The 19045-nt window shown below is 45.3% G+C and overlaps 3 protein-coding genes across 3 annotated transcripts; all 3 read right to left on the reverse strand.

Annotated features, from left to right (window-relative positions):
* Positions 1 to 2594: 2594 nt before the first annotated feature.
* LOC102448755 (olfactory receptor 5AR1-like) lies at positions 2595 to 3533 on the reverse strand. Its single transcript, XM_006133559.2, has one exon. It carries the CDS (start codon positions 3531 to 3533, stop codon positions 2595 to 2597), a length of 939 nt encoding a protein of 312 aa, XP_006133621.2.
* Positions 3534 to 9334: 5801 nt separating this feature from the next.
* On the reverse strand, positions 9335 to 10273 carry LOC102448514 (olfactory receptor 5AR1-like). Its single transcript, XM_006133558.2, has one exon. It carries the CDS (start codon positions 10271 to 10273, stop codon positions 9335 to 9337), a length of 939 nt encoding a protein of 312 aa, XP_006133620.2.
* A 6349-nt stretch (positions 10274 to 16622) lies between these two features.
* Positions 16623 to 17561, reverse strand: LOC102448280 (olfactory receptor 5AR1-like). The gene has a single exon (XM_006133557.2). It carries the CDS (start codon positions 17559 to 17561, stop codon positions 16623 to 16625), a length of 939 nt encoding a protein of 312 aa, XP_006133619.2.
* Positions 17562 to 19045: the final 1484 nt, after the last annotated feature.

Raw genomic sequence — 19045 nt, forward strand, 5'->3', positions numbered from 1 at the left:
AATAGCGTTAGCAATATTTAGTGGTGACCTTTCTCCCCAGGGGGACCCCTTGAGGTAGGGGGCCATTGGGGTGTGACACCGGTGGTGTGTTCTACATTTGTAATATTTTCCCTGTGTGGTGGAAGATCCAGGTCCAATTCCCCCTTTGTCTAGTGTTCAACAAAGATTTGCACTTGGGTTTCCTGCATATGCAGAAAGAATCCCAAGCCCCTGAGCTATCGGCTAGTCCAGTCCAGGTTGCTCTCAGATTCTCCTTTCAAAGTTGTTCTACTGTGAATAACTAGCTAACTAACCTTTGGAACAGAGACGGTAAGTTGAACATCTAACCCTCTAGGGTGGGTGCCCCTGGCAACCAGTCCATGGAATCACTCTCTCTATCTGGGCCTGAGTTTTCTCCAAAATGCAACAGTTCTAACAAGAAGGCCTGAGGTCATCTCTGAACTACTGGTTAAATTGACATTGCCATGATAAATGAAGGAGTCTACCTATCAGGCCTGGTGAAGACATGCCAAACCAATGGGAGAGCAACTGTCCATCGACATGTACTCCTTCTCCCTCATAGACTATGTTCCATCATGGAGCTGTCTCAGAGCTGGTCTAACATTGTGTGGTGATCTAAGGCAGTGTTCCTCAATCAGTGGCATGAGTACCTTCAGGGGGAATGCAAGAGAAGTCTGGGGGGCATGTCAACACACCTGATATTTGGAGAAAACTGAATTTTTGTTTTAAGTTTTAGAGCACTTTATTATTTTTGTACTTTTTGCACCCAAAAATTTCATCGCCCACCCGACTATGATTAAGTTGTTCGTACAAATGTGTTGCAATGGTAGAAAAAAATGTGCGTCTGAAAACTGTAGGTACTGGGGGTACTTATATATATATATAGGGCTTGACAAATCATTGAATCTACTCGCCTGTGGTGAGTAGATTTTAGCCGGTCACCCTGTCCCCCGGCAGCGCACGCATGCGCAATGTGGGTCTTGCGCATGCACAGTGCAGGGCTGGTGAGTGGATTTCGCTGCCGTTTGTCAAGCCCTGGATAGATAGATAGATAGATAGATAGATAGATATTTAAAAGGGGTACTTTATAAAAAAAGGTTGAGAAACACTGATCTAAGGTGCATTATTTCAGTTACATAGCTCTCCCACAGACATAGCACGGTATGGACATCACAGAATAATAAGTTTGGAAGAGACCTCAGGAGGTCATCGAGTCCAACCCCCTGCCCAAAAGCAGGACCTATCCCAACTCAATTATTCCAGCCAGGGCTTTATCAAACCGGGACTTCAAAACCTCTAGGTTTTTAATCAAATGCTGTTGATTTGAAGTAGCATAGCTTAGATCAACTTGTAGCATTAGCTTAGACTAGCCCTGAGGATGAGACAGGACAGACCATAGCCCAGTCACCAGGGAATTGTCTAGCATTGTGGAAGATCCACTTCATATAACTTTTCCTCATCTGATGGGGGAAGAGAGAAGAAGTACCCTGTGTGTCCCACATCCCAGGAGAATGCTCTAAACACTGGGCTAAAGTTTACAAGGGAAGCAGCATCCCCTCCATCTTGTCAGTCTTCATTGTGTTGGTTTTTACACCAAACATGGGAGGAAACATTCCTTTTATGGTAGTGTGAAAAGTTTCTTTGGACTCTAAAATAAATTGTGGTCAATGTCCTCAAGGTACCAAAGCTTTGCGGGATATTTATATTTGAATCGGGCTGCACACAGGTTTTCCTGAGCATCCATGAATTCGAAAATCAGTGATTGGCCCAGCTCTGTGCTTTCAGATCCCTGATTGGCACAATTCCCAGAATGCCTTTCCTTCAGAGAATATATATGCCTTTCCAATGCAAGAAAGAGGAAGATTTCACACAGAACATGCTGATGTCACATAAATACCCAGTGTCTCATATGACTTTATTTTTCAGTAAAATTAGGTCATAAAGAAAACACGCATATTCAAAACTCTTTTGTACAGTACTCACTTCAGCATGTACTTTCACAGCAGCCCATATGCTATCTCTTGGAAATGTTACCTTTGCCTCACTTGTTTTTCCCCTTAACTGAAAATAAGGGCCATTGAGACAGAATTTTCCTTTCTTCTCCTTGGGCATGGACAGAAACCAGGTGACAATTTCTACATCAATGCCACAGGGCACATGAAGGACTACAGGGTATGAGGAGGGAGATCTAAGATCCTTTAGAATCATCCACTGAAATCACACACTTCATGCTTGCAAACACATGATGAAACCAACTCCAGTATAATGCAGAAAATAAATTCCATGGCCTTCATTTCTTTCCCAACGCAAACAACTCCATGCTTTCCCAACACATCACATATATTCTTATGCTCCCACATGTGAAACAGGTGCCCGCTTGAATTTTGCCGGGGCAAGAACCTAAAAAGTCAATGAAGTCCTGGTCTGAGTTGGGGCTAACAGGGCTTGTGAAATACAAACACATTCATAACAATTGCAAATATTATAATGAACAACTCTACCTTGAACTCTGAAAAATTACATTACTTCAGTGCTGGTAGAGTGAGGAGGAATGGGAACAGGTGAATTCAATTCCCAGCCCATTGCAAATAGATTCAATGATTATTTATGAGTCTATTCACGGCTTTCCTCAGGGCATCCTTCACCTCCGTGTTCCTCAGGCTGTAGATGAGGGGGTTCAACAAGGGGATCACCAGCGTGTAAAACACTGAGGTTATTTTGTCATTGTCCATGGAATAACTGATGGTGGGTCGGAAATACATGAAAAGTATAGTGCCATAAAATACACCCACTGCAGCCAAATGGAAAGTGCAGGTGGAGAAGGCTTTGTGCCGTCCCTCAGCAGAAGGGATCTTCACAATGGTGGAGATGATATAGACATAAGAAAGTAGGATAGTCACAATGCTGGTCACTTCAATGTAGCACATGGACGCAAACATCGCATTCTCACTGATGCGGGTATCCGAGCAGGAAAGCACCAGTAGTGGGGGCATGTCGCAGTAGAAATGATTGATGATGTTGGAGCGGCAGAATGACAGCTGGAATGTACAACATGTGAGTGCCAACGCATCCAGCAGCCCCACAGCACACACCCCGGCCACTAGCTGGTTACAACGCCGTCTGGACATGCTGACCGTATAGAGCAGCGGGTTACAGATGGCCACATAACGGTCATACGCCATCACACCCAGCAAGAGACACTCAGTGTCTTGAAAAAAAGTGCTGAAATACATTTGCACAGCACATGCCATGTAAGAAATGCTTTTCCTCTCGGCTAAGAAATCCAGCAACATCTTAGGCGCAGTTACCGAGGAATAGCAGAGATCACAGAAAGACAAACTCCTGAGGAAAAAGTACATGGGGGTGTGGAGTCGGGGGTCAGTCATGATTAACAAGATCATCCCCCCGTTTCCCACCAGGGTGACAACATAAATTAGCAGGAACAACACAAACAGGGGGACCTGCAGCTCCTGACGATCTGTCAGTCCTGAGAAAATGAACTCAGTCACCACTGAGTGATTTCCCCCTTCCATCTCCTCTAAGCCGAGATCAGGCAGCTACAGGGATGCTGGCAGAGGTGTGGGTCAGGCAACCTATCCCTGCTCTGTAATGAAGTACATGAAGAAAATGGAGGAGGTCAGTGTCATAATGTACACCTTTAGCAGATCAGCGAATGGCTTAGTCCACTGTGCCAGATGTTCACAGTTGGTCATTCCAGGTGTGCCGTACACTGTCCAAATACAAGGACACAGGGGTTAATAATCTCCCCCTCCACACACTCCTGTTCAGTAATCCAAGCAGCAGACACTGACTTGGGTCTCTGCCATGAAAGAAACAGTGTGAAAACCTCAGTCTGAAGAGGTTATTCCTTAGCTCAAGAAGAACTTTGTTGAAGAAGGTATGAGAATAAACGAGTGTCAATCTTTCCACCCACTTCGGGAGAGGAGAGCTCTGTGGCTCAGCATGTCAATTAGCAGTGAATCTTACGGGCTGTGCTAAGCATTGTTAACATCTGAAAATGACATTTTCTTTAGTCTGTAGAGAACCCCAGAGACATAATGGAACACTCTGGCATCACTGACTACATGGCTGCCTATTTTCCCCAAACAAATAGATGGTTCTCTTAGCACAAGGGAGAGGAGCGAAGAAGGAGGCGTTTAGTGCTGGAGATCTTGAAATCAATCTCTGCTGATCACCTTGGTGTCTGCCTGCATGTGATGGAGAGGCAGGAGAGCAGCACGTACCTGCTGAGAACAGAGACATGTTGACAGAAATGTCAGTTTTGAGTATTGGGGGATTTTATATGGAGATCTGTGATCTGTGGGACCGGATGCCTGAAGCAACTGGGAATTCCTGAGCCCAGAGGGACACGACACCTAATTAATGTGCTCAGTGAATGTGTACCACTATGGGGATTAATTTGGTCCACTCTTAACTCCTGTGTAATTACAAGATGCAACCTCAGTCAATGTTACGTAGCGTGAGGCTAAGCGGTGTTTCATTCGATTGTTTTCAATTCAAGCTGAGTATTTTATAAATCTGATCAAGAAATGGAGGCTCTGTTCTGTGATTGGTGGGGACCAAATGCTTTTGGGTGATCTCTTAATATAACTACTCAGAAACGCCCCACAGGTGGAGTTGGAACTTGGGGAGAGGGGGCTCAGAGCCAAGCCCTCTGGCTCCCTCATGCACCTTCACACCACCCAAGACTGACTTCCACACCTAGTAGCTTGGACCTGAGATCTTCCTCAGCGCTTTGTTCTCCTTCCTGGATAAAAGGTGCCACTAGGCCGCACCCCTTCCTGAAGTCAAGTTACAAATGGCATCGGCCATTTTGTACATGCTGTGAGGAGGGGTGCTTCCCTTCGTGAGGGTCACACCCGAAATCCCCATCAACATCTAAGTTTTAGCACAGCACCCTGAAAAATGAGGCCTTCCCATTGAGCTACTTTAGGACAGTAGAATTCACATGCAACAGAACAAAGCAAATACAATCCCCTCTTCATCACATCTCTTCCCCCCTTTGAGACCAAACTGAGTGGGGGCACATATCCAGGGATCTATGGAAGTTTAGGGCCCCTCTCCACGATAAAGCATTGGCTATAACATTAGTCACCATCTTCCCATGGACCACCTGCATGTTGTAATCCTGCAGGAGCAGACTCCACCTCTAGAATCAGCGGCGTGGAATTGGCCCCATTCATCGGGTGCTGCCAGGTCATGGGAGAGTGGTCGGTGTACCCCATGAAATGCTGCCCAACTTGCTAGAGCTGCCGCTTTCGAAGGGCCCACACTGTGACCAGGCGTTCGCTCTCTCTATGGGTGTGTAGTTCTGTTCCTGGGGCAGCAACTTCTTGCTCAGGAACACAATGGGGTGTTGCTCCCCATTTCCGTCCACTTGCATTAGCACCGCACCAGCCCCGTGTCTGAGGCGTCGGTGGGCACCAGAAAGGGCTTGTCAAAAGTCCGGGTTTACCAGAACCGGGGCCCTGCTCAAAGCCTCCTTTAGTGCACAATGAGCCCTCTGGCCCTGCTTGGTCCAGACTACCTTGTCTGGATTCCCCTTCTCACACAGCTCAGTGATGGGGGTGGCAATGGATCTAAAATGGGGCACAAACCTCTGGTAGCACCCCACCATGCCAATGAAGGCCTGGACCTGCTCCTTGGTCTGGGGAGTTGGCCAATCTCTGATGGCCTCTGACTTGGCCAGCTCTGGCTTTAAACAGCCACTCCCCACCATATGGCCCAGGTAAGATTCCTCCCCACCTTGCACTTCCCAGCCTTTGCAGTCAGCCCAGCCCCCTGAAGCTAGTCCAGCACTTGGCTGACCTGGGATATGGGGTCCTCCCAAGTCTAGCTAAAAACACAAATATCATCAATGTAAACCATGGCAAAACCCTCCAGCCCCTTCAACAACTGGTCCACCAGGTTCTGGGAGGTGGCAGGCATCCCCTTGAGGCTGAAAGGCGGAACTAGGAACTTATAGAGCCCCAAAGGGGTGATAAATGCTGAGTTCAGCCTGACATCTGGATCCAACAGTGCCTGCCAATAGTCCTAGGTGAGGCCCAGGGTAGTGAGGAAGTGGACTCCCCCTCTCTTAGGGTATGTCTACACTACCCCCCTAATTCGAACTAGGGGGGTAATGTAGTCATTCGGAGTTGCAAATGAAGCCCGGGATTTGAATTTCCCGGGCTTCATTTGCATGATGCCAGCCGGCGCCATTTTTAAATGCCCGCTAGTTCGGACCCCATGCCACGTGGCTACACGCGGCACCGAGTAGCTAGTTCGGATTAGGCTTCCTATTCCTTCAAGGGGCCATCCCAGGCTGCTTGAAACTTGCAATACGGTCATACCAGACTTTCTGCCTTCTTTGGGCCCCACACACGTTTTCTTTGGCTAGGCCAATGAGCTCAGCGACCTTTTCTTTGAAAGCCAGTACATCTTCCACCACTGACTCCCTTTGAGGAGCGGCCTTCCCCTCCCACTCATTTCTCAGCAATCCCAAGGGTCCCCTCCCTCTTCTCCCGATCAGTAGCTTCAATGGGGAGAACTCTGTGGAATCCTGAGGCAATTCTTTGTAGGCGAACAGCAGGTGGGGTAAGTACTTGTCCCAGTCCTGTGGGTGCTGGTGCATAAATGTGGTTAACATCTGCTTTCGCATCCCATTGAGCGTCTCCCTCCAGCCTGCTGGACTGAGAGTGATACCCAGGTATGCCAGACTCCAGACTTCTCCCACAAGCATCGGAACAGGGTGGACATGAGGTTCCTCTGGCTTGTAGTGATGTCACACAGGCAGACCGGCCTCCTTAGACTTGCTACTTATGCACATTGAGCATGATTGTGGCTTGGTTGCATGTTGCCTAGATCTGGCTGATATGCACAGACATACCTGGAGAAGTAGCCATCACCTGGAAACACACAATTAGACCAGATCCCCAGCCTGTGTACATGGTTGTGTCTCCATTGGAGTCATTGGGCCACATTGCTAGTGTAAATCAGCACAGCTCCACAGAAACCAAAGACCCAAATCTCCACCTGATAGGAATCTAAGCGACTTTTCAACCACCAGTAAGGAAACCGATCATGAGACATGGTGGATTTAATACTTCAAATCAAGACTGGATAGGCTTCTAACACCACATCTTCATCAGGTGGAAGATCAATACTGCCGTGATCAATTTTCCAAAGTTTGATTTAGCGAGTCTAGTAATACCTTCCAACAGAACTAAGAGGAAGAACTTATCACATACTTGCTGATGTTGTACATGTCTGAAGTGACTTTATCCTTCAGTTTATGTTGTAGGGCAAGGCTACTCAAGTTTGGAAGCCCCGGGGGCCACAATGATACTCACAGCACATGCCAAGGGCTGCAACTTTTGTGTAATTGTATATACATGCAAATATATGAGTGACAGACCCCCCCCCCATGCTTTATGAAATGGACTCGCGGACATGAATATACATAACTCAAAGGTGGTTTGAGCCAATTATTTCATGTAACCCATCGATCTTCATGCAATGACCTGCTGGTTTGGTTTACCTTACTCTGTTGTATGTACCATTTGTGTGTGGAAAATTAGACACATGGAATGGGGAATACTTTGTAGGTTTCAAACATGTGAATGAAAGACATGGAGGGTGTTACCCTCAACTGTTAAACTATCTCTTTTGTCCTTCAGTCTGAGCAGTGGTTGGTAGGGAGGGGCCTCAATTCTTTAACAAAAAGAATAGGAGAGGAGAGGCCTTGGTCTTTTGGCTGGGCTGCACCTGAAGGAAGGAGCCTGAGACCCTAGGGTGGGGGAAGACAGACCTAGTTTAGAGTGGCAACTGGAAAAGAGGTTTTAGGGTGAGTTTAAGTTTGCACTGAGGCTTCAGTGGAGAATCAGCCAAGCGGTTTTGTTTCTTTTGATTTGTAACCTACTTTGCTCTGCCGACTTTCTCTTATTACGACTTAAATCCTATGGCTTCCTCTTAATAAAACCGTTTTTATTTTCTATCAGACCCAGTGTAAGTGATTGTTACCTGGGGGGAGGGAAGGGTAACCAATGTGCACATTCCCCCTTTCATTGCTAAAGGAGACTTCCTTAATTTTGGGGGTTTGACCCCATCTGGGGGGTGCTCTCTCAGGAGGCTGGGCCCTAAACTGCACTCTCCTTGGACCTGAAGTGGTTCAGTGTCTGTGCTGCTTCTCGGTGGGGGCAGGGACCTCAGCTTGGGGCCTTGGCTGAGGGTGACCAGCGGAGAGGCCCAGCAGGACCGGGCGGTGAGGAGCCCCAGAGAGCAGGAAGATGAGTGGCCATGTCAGCACCCCAAGAGGCAACCCGAGGGGTCATCTGTGACCGCACCCCGTCACAATATGCAAATAGCTTCTTTCACACTGACAGGCATGAACACAAAGATTAAGGAAAGGCTACGCAACACATAGGTCTCACTTAAGTCAGTTCTGCTGATATTAATCAAATGCAATAGTTACCCCATTTCCACCCATAGAACAGCACTTTTAATGAGCAATGACAGGCCAGGAATGTAACTACTAAAATGCATCCCAACAGAAGACCATTATATCGAGTCACTATTATGGAGCATGTTCCTAATGGAGGCCGTGTTCAAAAGATCCCACCTGCGGCCGCATGTTGAGCCCTGCGAAAACCCAAACTGCACCATGAGCTGCAAACAAACTCATGGGCTGCACATTGAGGAGCCCTGTTGTAGGGAAAACGCAAACTGTCAATGCTATTTTGTACTCACTTTGGTGTGGGCATCACAGAGGCACACATACAGTGCTCTCTCTTGAAAATGTTGCCCTTCCTCTTTCTACTTGTATTTCTCCTTAACTTAAAATAAAGACCATTGCAATGGAGCTGTCCTTTCTTCACCTTAAACATGGACAGATACAAGGGGACAATGTCTCCAAACACCATATGGAGTATCACAACGTTGTGCCAAACTCCCTTCCCTTAAACACACAAATCATGCACTTCATGCTTCCAAATGCACAATTAAACCAACCTCATTATGAAGAGGGAGGTACGCTCCCTGCCCCTCTCTTCTATTCCAACAGAAACTACTCCATTCTATAAAAGTATGTCACGTATATTTACATACGCACATGTGAAAGCAGTGACGCCTTTAATTTTTCTGGCGTAATAGCCTAATAAAGCCCCCAAACTCTGATCTGAGTTGGGGGCCAGCAGCGCTTGTTGGAATACAAACAAATTAATAAAACCATACACATATAACAATGAACAATATCACCACGGGCTCTGAGAAATGATCTTGCAATAATTCCCTCTTTCCATTCCCCATCTTTCAACTCACAGTGAGGAGAACAGATTCAAGAATGAGTCAGGAGTTTATTCATGGCTTTTTTCACAGCGTTCTTCACTTCCTTATTCCTTAGGCTGTAGATGAGGGGGTTCAACAAGGGGATCACCAGCATGTAGAACACTGAGGTTATTTTGTCGTTGTCCATGGAATAACTGGAGGAGGGTCGGAAATACATGAAAAGGACAGTGCCATAAAATATGACCACCGCAATCAAGTGGAATGTGCAGGTGGAGAAGGCTTTGCGCCGGCCCTCGGCAGAGTGGATCCTCAAGATGGTGGAGAAGATATAGACATAAGAGAGGAGGACAGTCACAACACTGGTTACTTCAATGTAGCACATGGATGCAAACATCACAATCTCACTTATGTGGGTGTCAGAGCAGGAAAGCGCCAGCAGTGGGGGTATGTCACAGCAGAAATGGTTGATGATGTTGGAGCTGCAGAATGATAGCTGGAATGTATAATACGTGAGTATCATTGAATCCACCATCCCCACAGCACACACCCCAGACACCAGCAGGTTACAAACCCTGTGGGACATTGTGACCGTATAGAGCAGCGGGTTACAGATGGCCACATAACGGTCATAGGCCATCACAGCCAGCAAGAGACACTCAATATCTGAAAAAGCGACAAAGAGATAGATTTGCATAACACAGGCAGTGTAAGAAATGCTGTTCTTCTCGTCTAAGAAATTCTGCAGCATTTTGGGGGAAATTATGGAGGAATAGCAGAGGTCACAGAAAGACAAATTGCCAAGGAAAAAGTACATAGGGGTGTGGAGTCTGGGGTCAGTGATAATTAACAAGATTATCCCCCCGTTTCCTACCAGGGTGACAACATAAATCAGAAGGAACACCCCAAACAGGGGGAGCTGCAGCTCCACACAATCTGTCAGCCCTGAGAGAATGAACTCAGTCACCATGGAGTGATTTCCCTCTTCCATTTCCTCTGAGCAGACATCAGCCAGCAGCAGAGATGTGGGCAGGTGGAAGATCTGGGAAACCTGCGTTTCTGTAATGAAATAGTTGAAGAAAAATGGAAATCAGTTACATAATGGACACCAGGACCTGGACACAGAGCCAGATGTTCACAGCTGGTCATTCTAGTTGTTACATACAATGCAGACACTCTACAAATACCAGGACAGGCAGGTGAATCATACCCTACACAATAACACCCCTGTTCACTAAGCAAAGAAAAAAAACAGTGACTCATGTAATTGCTGTGAGAGAATCAGGTGAAAGCATCTTAGCCTGAAGAAATTATTCCTCAGCTGAAAAAGCGGTGACAGTAAACATATGTCCTCTTTGGGCAAGAGGAGGTCTGTGTCTCGGCATGCAGTTTTGCAGTAAGGGCGGCTTTTGTGCTAATTAAGCTTTTTGACATCTGACAGTCGCAGGCACTGTAGTTTATAGGACAACCCTGAGTCTTTCCAGAAAGCACTGGACTCGGTGATTACGTAATTGTCTGTTTTTTTCTAACCAAAGGGATTGCTCCTTTAGCTCTTGGAACAGGAGCTGGTGCTGAGGCTTTTAGTGCTACAGATGCGGAATTCAGTCCCTGCTCAGGAACATGGTATCTGTGTAGGCGTGTGACCCTGATGCAGCACAACCGCACCTACCTGCTGAGAAGAGAGGGATGTGGTAGCATTTCACCATATGCAGAAAATGCCGGTGTGGAGCATTCAGTTAGTTTTATACTGTGTTCTGTGATCAATGGGATGTGCTTCCTAAATCAACTAGGGACACCTGAGCTCAGAGAGACACAACATCTCAATAATGTGCTCAGTGAACCAAACTCAAAGTGTAGCTCATACCCTGGGGATTAATTTGGACTTTTTCCCCCATGTGGTATTAAATGATGCAATTTCTATCAGTTACCAAACACGAGATTAGGGGTATAATTCACCTTCTTGATTTTTTATGGGGTAAAGCTGAAGAACAAACAGTGGATTTGTTCTTGTGCTTGTGGAGACCAAACATTTTTGGAGGAAAACTCAATTTATCATCTCAGAAAAGCCACAGGGGTCTCTCAGGTACCACACCCCACCCTTCTCTTTCATGATCAAGGCTCCCTGGCTCGACTCTATCCCCCGTGCTGCATGTTGGTCTCCCCTCTTGCTGAACTGCCCTGGAACATCACCAGAATCCCACAGACGTGGACTGGTGAGAAGGCCAGTGTAACACTTCCGTGGAAAACTGATAATTTTAATGGAAATGATAATTCCTTAAAGAGGGGACAATTCAATTTCTGTGTCCTTCAGTGCACATTGTGGCAACCTCAATAGAGGAATGTAAAAGATGTAGGACATGCTAGTTTCTCTCTCTCTCTCTCTCTCTCTCTCTCTCTCTCTCTCTCTCTCTCTCTCTCTCTCTATCTATCTAGGGGTATGTCTTGACTACATCCCTCTGTTGCCAGAGGGTTGTAGATTAGACATACCAAAATTACTAATTAAGCAGGGATTTAAATCTCCCATGCTTAATTAGCATAAAAATGGCTGCCGTAGTGCATTCGTAGCCTAAAAGTGAAACCTTTCCCTGTTTGCTAACCATACCAACATTATCCTGAATAAATCTGCAGCTGCTTCCTGGGAAAATGGAAGATAAACTGGGGTTTGAGAGAGATGAGATATACTTTCAAGGGCATCTTTGCTCCCAGGACAATAGGTGTGCAATTACGGTTGTTGTCATGTCTTTTCTTATGTAAACAGCACACAGAGGGCCAGGACATCAGCAGGTCTGGAACACTACATCTCTCATGAGGTCTCTTTAGTATGGTCCCAGAATGAGGTGAGCGTATTCCAGTGTTTGTGTTGACCACCTTTCCAAATGTCTCCTTAAGTAATTTTCCAGCCTTCATGTAGACGTCATGGGCCATAGTATTCACTCAGTTCCCCGGTATAGCTCCAGAAGAACCAGAAAAATTTCAGTAGAGTCAAACTGTAGTCACACTGCTGTAGCCTAGCTCAGAAACAGACCAAACCACAACATGTTCCAGTGTAACGTGCATCAGGCCCTTGTACATAAGATTTAGATTCTACTCTTCGTTCATTCACAACTAGGTAATTTTGAGCAAATCCCATAAATGCCATGTATCCCAGAGACTCTATACATTATGATATGAAATTAACACTCCTTTCTAAACTGCTTTGGAAGGCTCTGGGCTCTACCTCCAGCAGCTTCATGGACAAGAGAATCACATGCTGCTTTTCAGTACAAAAGCACAGAGCACTATCCTATAGGTCAAAGACTCTAGTGATGCTGGATGGAACGTGTGCTGGTACTGTCTATCAGAGTTGTTGACTCGAGTCCCATGACTTGAACTCATGTCCGACTTAAGTTGCCAAGGTGACTCGACTTGAGACCTGGCTCAGGTTCATTGTTTGTGACTTGAGACTCAACTTGAGACTTGATAATTTTGTTAAATTGATTTGGTGAAATGCCGATATTGATGGCTTGTATAAAAGTGATTTGACATTTTTTAAATTAAGACTTGAGACTCGAATTGGGACTTCACTCAAAAGTGACTTTAGGGACTCAAGACTCGACTTGAGACTTGAACTGTAGTGACTTGAGACTGGACTTGGACATGACATTGACGACTTGAAGACAACACTGATATCTACCGACTACTGCATCAATTCAAGCTGATAAAAACTCCTGTCATTTTATTAACAGAGAATGATGTGAAAATCTGGTTCTCAAGTAGAGATTCCTAAATATTCCACTACAAAACTGCAGTGGCTTAAGAAAAGGACACATTTATTGAATAAGTGGTTACAAATAATGAGGCATAAAGGTCAGAATAAGTTACAAAGAAATAAAAGGTCAAATGCAACTAATTCTGTTTTAGGAGTCTAAGTGAATTCAAAGCAAAGAATTCTCTCACCACCTGATTTTGAAGTCCAACCAGCTGGATGTCTTTCTGCTAGAACCCTCTCCAAACCCAGTGCAACTATCCATTTCCTTCAGATGGTGTTGGTGCCTTCTGAATGCCTTCTGGGTATTTGCCTTCTCTCTCCATCATTGGAGTTCCCTTCCAGTAAAACCATCCCCAGCTGAGGCTTAGGAGACAAATTTTCAGGGGGCAGAGAATCCCAGCTGTATGCTTGTTAGAAAGTAGATTTTTAGTTTACCACCTTCTTGCTGCCCAGAAATGGCTTCTCATCCAGGTGTTAGTCTGGTTCCTTGAGTTGACACCTAGCTAGTGGATATAAAGACAGATTAGTCAGACGTTCACTTATTGTCAACAAACAAAGCCATTTTGCATTACCTGAAACTATCCATCCATAGGCATTACCTGAAAGTATCCATAAAAAACTTGCCTTTGTGTGAGTTGGTAGGAAGAGTTTTTGAATTTACCAGAAAGCAGCCAAAGGTAGGAGGTATCGGTACACCCTCCCTTTGCTACATTTTCCCCTGTGAGGTGCAAGACCCAATTTCAATTTATCCCTTTGTCCATGTGAGTGAAAGTTGTGTGCTTGTGTTTCCCGCTTTTCCAGGGAGAATCTCAGCTTCTTAACAATGTGTGTACAGCCACAAAGACACACATACTAAGCTCTCTCTTGGACATGGTACCCTGGCTCTTCCTTGTTTTGTTACTCCCCTACTTGAAAATAAAGGCCACTGTGATGGATATTTGCTTTCTTCTCCTCATGCCTGGACAGAAACCAGGTGACAATGTCTACAACAAGTCGACAGAGAACATAAAAAGGGATTCAGAATATCAGGATGGTGTGCAAAATGTCCTTTGGTTCATCCAAAGAAATCACAGAGATCACATTTGCAAATGCCTAATGAAACCATCCACCCTACAAACAGGCAGATTTTAATTCCCCTTCTTTCCCATAACAAACTTTCCCAAGCCCGTCACATATATTTACATACTCACACACGTGAAAGAAGGGCCTCCTTGAATTTTGCTGCAGCAACACCCTAATGAAGCCCTGATCTCAGCTGGGGCCTGTAGGCCTTTTTGAAATACAAACACGTTAATCATGAAAACAATAGTGGACAGCATTATTGTAGGGTCTGCAAAATGACATTAGAGTGGGCTGGGAATTGAATTCACCTGGTTCCAATCCCCGTTATTCCACAAATACTGAGGTAAACTTATTCAAGAAGTGCTTAGGAGTTTGTTCATGGTTTCCTCATGATGTCCTTCACCTCCCTGTTCCTCAGCCTGTAAATGAAGGGATTCAACATGGGGATCACCAGCATTTAGAACACAGAGGCCATTTAGATTGTGTGCATGAAATACCTGGAGATGGGTCGTAAATACATAAAAAAGTGGGTGCCAAAAAACATGATCACTAGAGGTAAGTGCAAGTGCAGGCAGGGAAGACTTTATGCCGGCCCTCAACAGAGTGGATCTGCAGGGTGGTGGAGATGATACAGACATAGGAGAGGAGGATGATCACAAAGCTGCTCAACTCAACGAAGCATGGGAAAATCAATACCAGAATCTCATTAATGCGGGTGTCAGCGCACGAGAGGACCAGCAGTGGGGCCCTGTCACAGCAGAAATGATTGATGACATTGGAGTGGAAGAATGGCAGCAGGAATATTAGATACGTGTGTGTCACGGAATCCACCAACCCCACAGCACACACCGCAGCCACCAGCTGGTTATAGAACCGTTGGGATATGTAGGCCCTATAGAGCAGTGGGTTACAGATGGCCACATAATGGTCAGAGGCCATCACAACCAGCAAGAGACACTGACTATCTGAAAGGAAGCCACTGAGACGTATTTCCACATAGCAGGCAGTGCGGGAAATGCTTTCCCTTTTGGCTAAGAAATTCTGCAGCATCTTAGGGGCAATTAGGGTATGTCCAGACTATATGGCTCTGTCAACAGAGCCATGTAGTCCAGACATACCGTAAGTGTGAAATAGCAAAGATCACAGAAACACAAACTCCTGAGGAAACACAACATGGGGGTGTGCAGACGGGCAACAATTGTGATTAACTAGATCATCGCCCCGTTCCCTACCAAGATGATAACACACATCAATAGCAACATCCTAATCAGAGGGCCCTAAATATTAGATTGAAGATCGATTCTGCTGTGATCAGTTTTCCAGAGTCTGATTTAGCGAGTCTAGTAATAGTTTCCAATGGAACTAAGAGGAAGAACTTATTGAAAACCTGCTGACGTCGTACATGTCTGAAGTTACTTTATCATTCAATTGATGTTGTAGGGAAAGGCTACTCAACTTTGGAAGCCCCGGGGGCCACAATGATACTCACAGCACCTGTCGAGGGCTGCAACTTTAGTGTGATTGCATGTACATGCAAATATATGCAAATAGTTTCTTTCACACTGACAGGCATGAACACAAAGATTAAGGAAAGGCTACACAACACATAGGCCTCACTTAAGTCAGTTCTGCTGATACTAATCAAATGCAATATTTACCCCATTTCCACCCATAGAACAGCACTTTTAATGAGCAGTGACAGTCCGGGAATGTAACTATTAAAATGTATCTCAACAGAAGACCATTAGATTGACTCACCATTATGGAGTATATTCCCAGTAGAGGCCATGTTCAAATATCCCACCCGCGGGCTGCGTGTCGAGCTCTAAGTAAACCCAAACTGCACCATGAGCTGCAAACAAACCCACAGGCCGTATGCTGAGTATCCCTTTGGTAGGGAAAACGCACACTGTCAATGCTATTTTGTACTCACTTTGGTATGGGCTGTCACAGGGGCACATACATGGTGCTTTCTCTTGGAAATGTTGCCTTTGCTCTTCCTACTTTTATTGCCCCTCAACTTAAAATAAAGGCCATCGTGATGGAAATTTCCTTTTTCCTCAAACATGGAGAGAAACGAGAGGACGATCTCTCCAACAACTCTGTGGAGCTGCAGAAGGTTGTGCCAAACTCGCTTCCCTTAAACAGGCAAATCATGCACTTCATGCTTGCAAATGTGCAGTTAAACCAACCTCATTATGAAGAGGAAGGTATGCTCCATGCCCTTCTCATCTTTCCTAAAAGAAACTGTTCCATTCTTTAAAAGCACGTCACATATATTTATACACTCACACATGTGAAAGCAGAGAGTCTTTTAATTTTGCTGGGGTAATATCCTAATAAAGCCCCAAAACGCTGATCTGAGTTGCAGCCAGTAGTGCTTGTTGGATACAAACAAATTAATAAAACCATAAAAATATAATAATGAACAATATCACCATGGGCTCTGAGAAATGATATTGCAATGGGTGTGGAAATAAATTCCCTCTTTCCATTCCCCATCTTTCAACTAGCAGTGAGAAGAACAGATTCAAGAATGGCTCAGGAGTTTATTCATGGTTTTTTTCACGGCGTTCTTCACTTCCTTATTCCTCAGGCTGTAGATGAGGGGGTTCAACATGGGGATCACCAGCATGTAAAACACTGAGGCTACCTTGTCCGTGTCCATGGAATAACTGGAGGAGGGTCGGAAATACATGAAAAGGACAGTGCCATAAAATATGACCACCGCGCTCAAGTGGGAAGCGCAGGTGGAGAGCGCTTTGCGCCAGCCCTCGGCAGAGCGGATCTTAAAAATAGTGGAGAAGATATAGACATAAGAGAGGAGGACAGTCACAATGCTGGTCACTTCAATGTAGCACATGGATGCAAACATCACAATCTCAAGGGTGCGGGTATCTGAGCAGGAGAGCGCCAGCAGTGGGGGGAGGTCACAGCAGAAATGGTTGATGATGTTGGAGCGGCAGAATGACAGCTGGAATGTATAATATGTGAGTATAATTGTATCCACCAACCCCACAGCACACACCCCAGCCACCAGAAGGTTACAGCGCTGTTTGGACATGGTGACTGTATAGAGCAGCGGGTTACAGATGGCCACATAACGGTCATACGCCATCACAGCCAGCAAGAGACACTCCATATCTACACAATAAAGAAAGAAATACAATTGCACAGCGCAGGCAGTGTAAGAAATGCTGTTCTTCTCGTCTAAGAAATTCTGCAGCATTTTGGGGGAAATTATGGAGGAATAGCAGAGGTCCCAGAAAGACAAATTCCCGAGGAAAAAGTACATGGGAGTGTGGAGTCGGGGATCAGTGATGATTAAAAAGATCATCCCCCCATTTCCTACCAGGGTGATAACATAAATCAGTACGAACACCCCAAACAGGGGGACCTGCAGTTCTGGACGATCTGTCAGACCTGTGAGAATGAACTCAGTCACCACGGAGTGATTTCTGTCTTCCATCTCCTCTGAGTGGACATCCGGCAGCTGCAGGGATGTGGGCAGGTGGAAGATCTGGGCAACCTCGTGCTTTTCTGTAATGAAATAGTTGAAGAAAAATGGAAATCAGTTACATAATGGACACCAATACTTGGACACAGAGCCAGATGTTCACAGTTGGTTCTTCCAGTTGTTCCATACAATACCCACACCGTACAAATACAAGTACAGGCAGGTGAATCACACCCTACACAATAACACCTCTGCTCACTAAGCCAAGAAAAAAAACAGTGACTCATGTAATTGCTGTGAGAGGATCAGGGTGAAACCATCTTAGCCTGAAGAGATTATTCCTTATCTCAAGGAGCAGTGACAGTAAACATGTGTCTTCTTTGGGCAAGGGGAGCTCTGTGGCTCAGCCTCTCATTTTGGGGTAAGGACGGCTTAGTGTTCTAATTAAGCTTTTTAACATCTGACAGCCGCATATTCTGTCATTTGTAGGACAACCCCGAATCTTCCCAGAAAGCACTGCACTCAGTGACTATGTAATTGTCTGTTTTTTCCAACCAAGGGATTGCTCCTTTGGCTCATGGAATAGGAGCTGGGGCTGAGGCTTTTAGTGCTACAGGTGTGGAATTCAATCCCTACTCAGGAACATGGTGTCCATATGGGCATGTGACTGTGATGCAGGACAACGGCACCTACCTGCTGAGAAGAGAGGGCTGTGGTGGCAGAAAATACCAGTGTGGAGCATTCAGGTAGTTTTATACTGTGTTCTATGATGCATGGGATGTGCTTCCTAAATCAACTGGGGACACCTGAGCTCAGAGGGACACAACATCTCATTATTGTGCTCAGAGAACCACAAAGTGTAGCTCATGCCCTGGGGATTAATTTGGACTATATTTTCCCCCGGTGCTATTAAATGATGCAATGTCTGTCCGAGTTACCAAGTATGGGACTAGGGGTATAATTCACCGTTTTTTTTATGGAGTAAAACTGAAGAACTAACAGTGCATTTGTTTTGGTGTTTGTGGAAACCAAAAGCTTTTGGAGGAAAACTCGACGTATCTCCAAAAAGCCACAGGAGTTCCTCAGGTACCACATCCCACTATTCCTTGTCATGGGCCAGGATCCTCACCTGGCTTCCCTCCATGATAAGCATGTTGGTCTCTCCTCTTGCTGAACTTTCTTGGAACATCACCAGAATCCCACAGCTATGGACTGTTGAGGAGGCGAGTTTAAGAATTTGATAGAAAGCCAATAATTTTTATGGAAATGATAATTCCTTAAAGAGGGGACAATTCAATTTCTGTGACCTTCAGTGCTCATTCTGGCAACCTCAACAGTGGTATGTAAAAGATGTAGGACATATAGGAGTATGACAGTTTCTTTCTTTCTTTCTTTCTTTCTTTCTTTCTTTCTTTCTTTCTTTCTTTCTTTCTTTCTTTCTTTCTTTCTTTCTTTCTTTCTATTACTAATCACCATAGTTTCTATGTCCTTCCCTT

Source organism: Pelodiscus sinensis, chromosome 4 (genome assembly GCF_049634645.1).
Source record: "Pelodiscus sinensis isolate JC-2024 chromosome 4, ASM4963464v1, whole genome shotgun sequence".
Classification (NCBI taxonomy): domain Eukaryota; kingdom Metazoa; phylum Chordata; order Testudines; family Trionychidae; genus Pelodiscus; species Pelodiscus sinensis.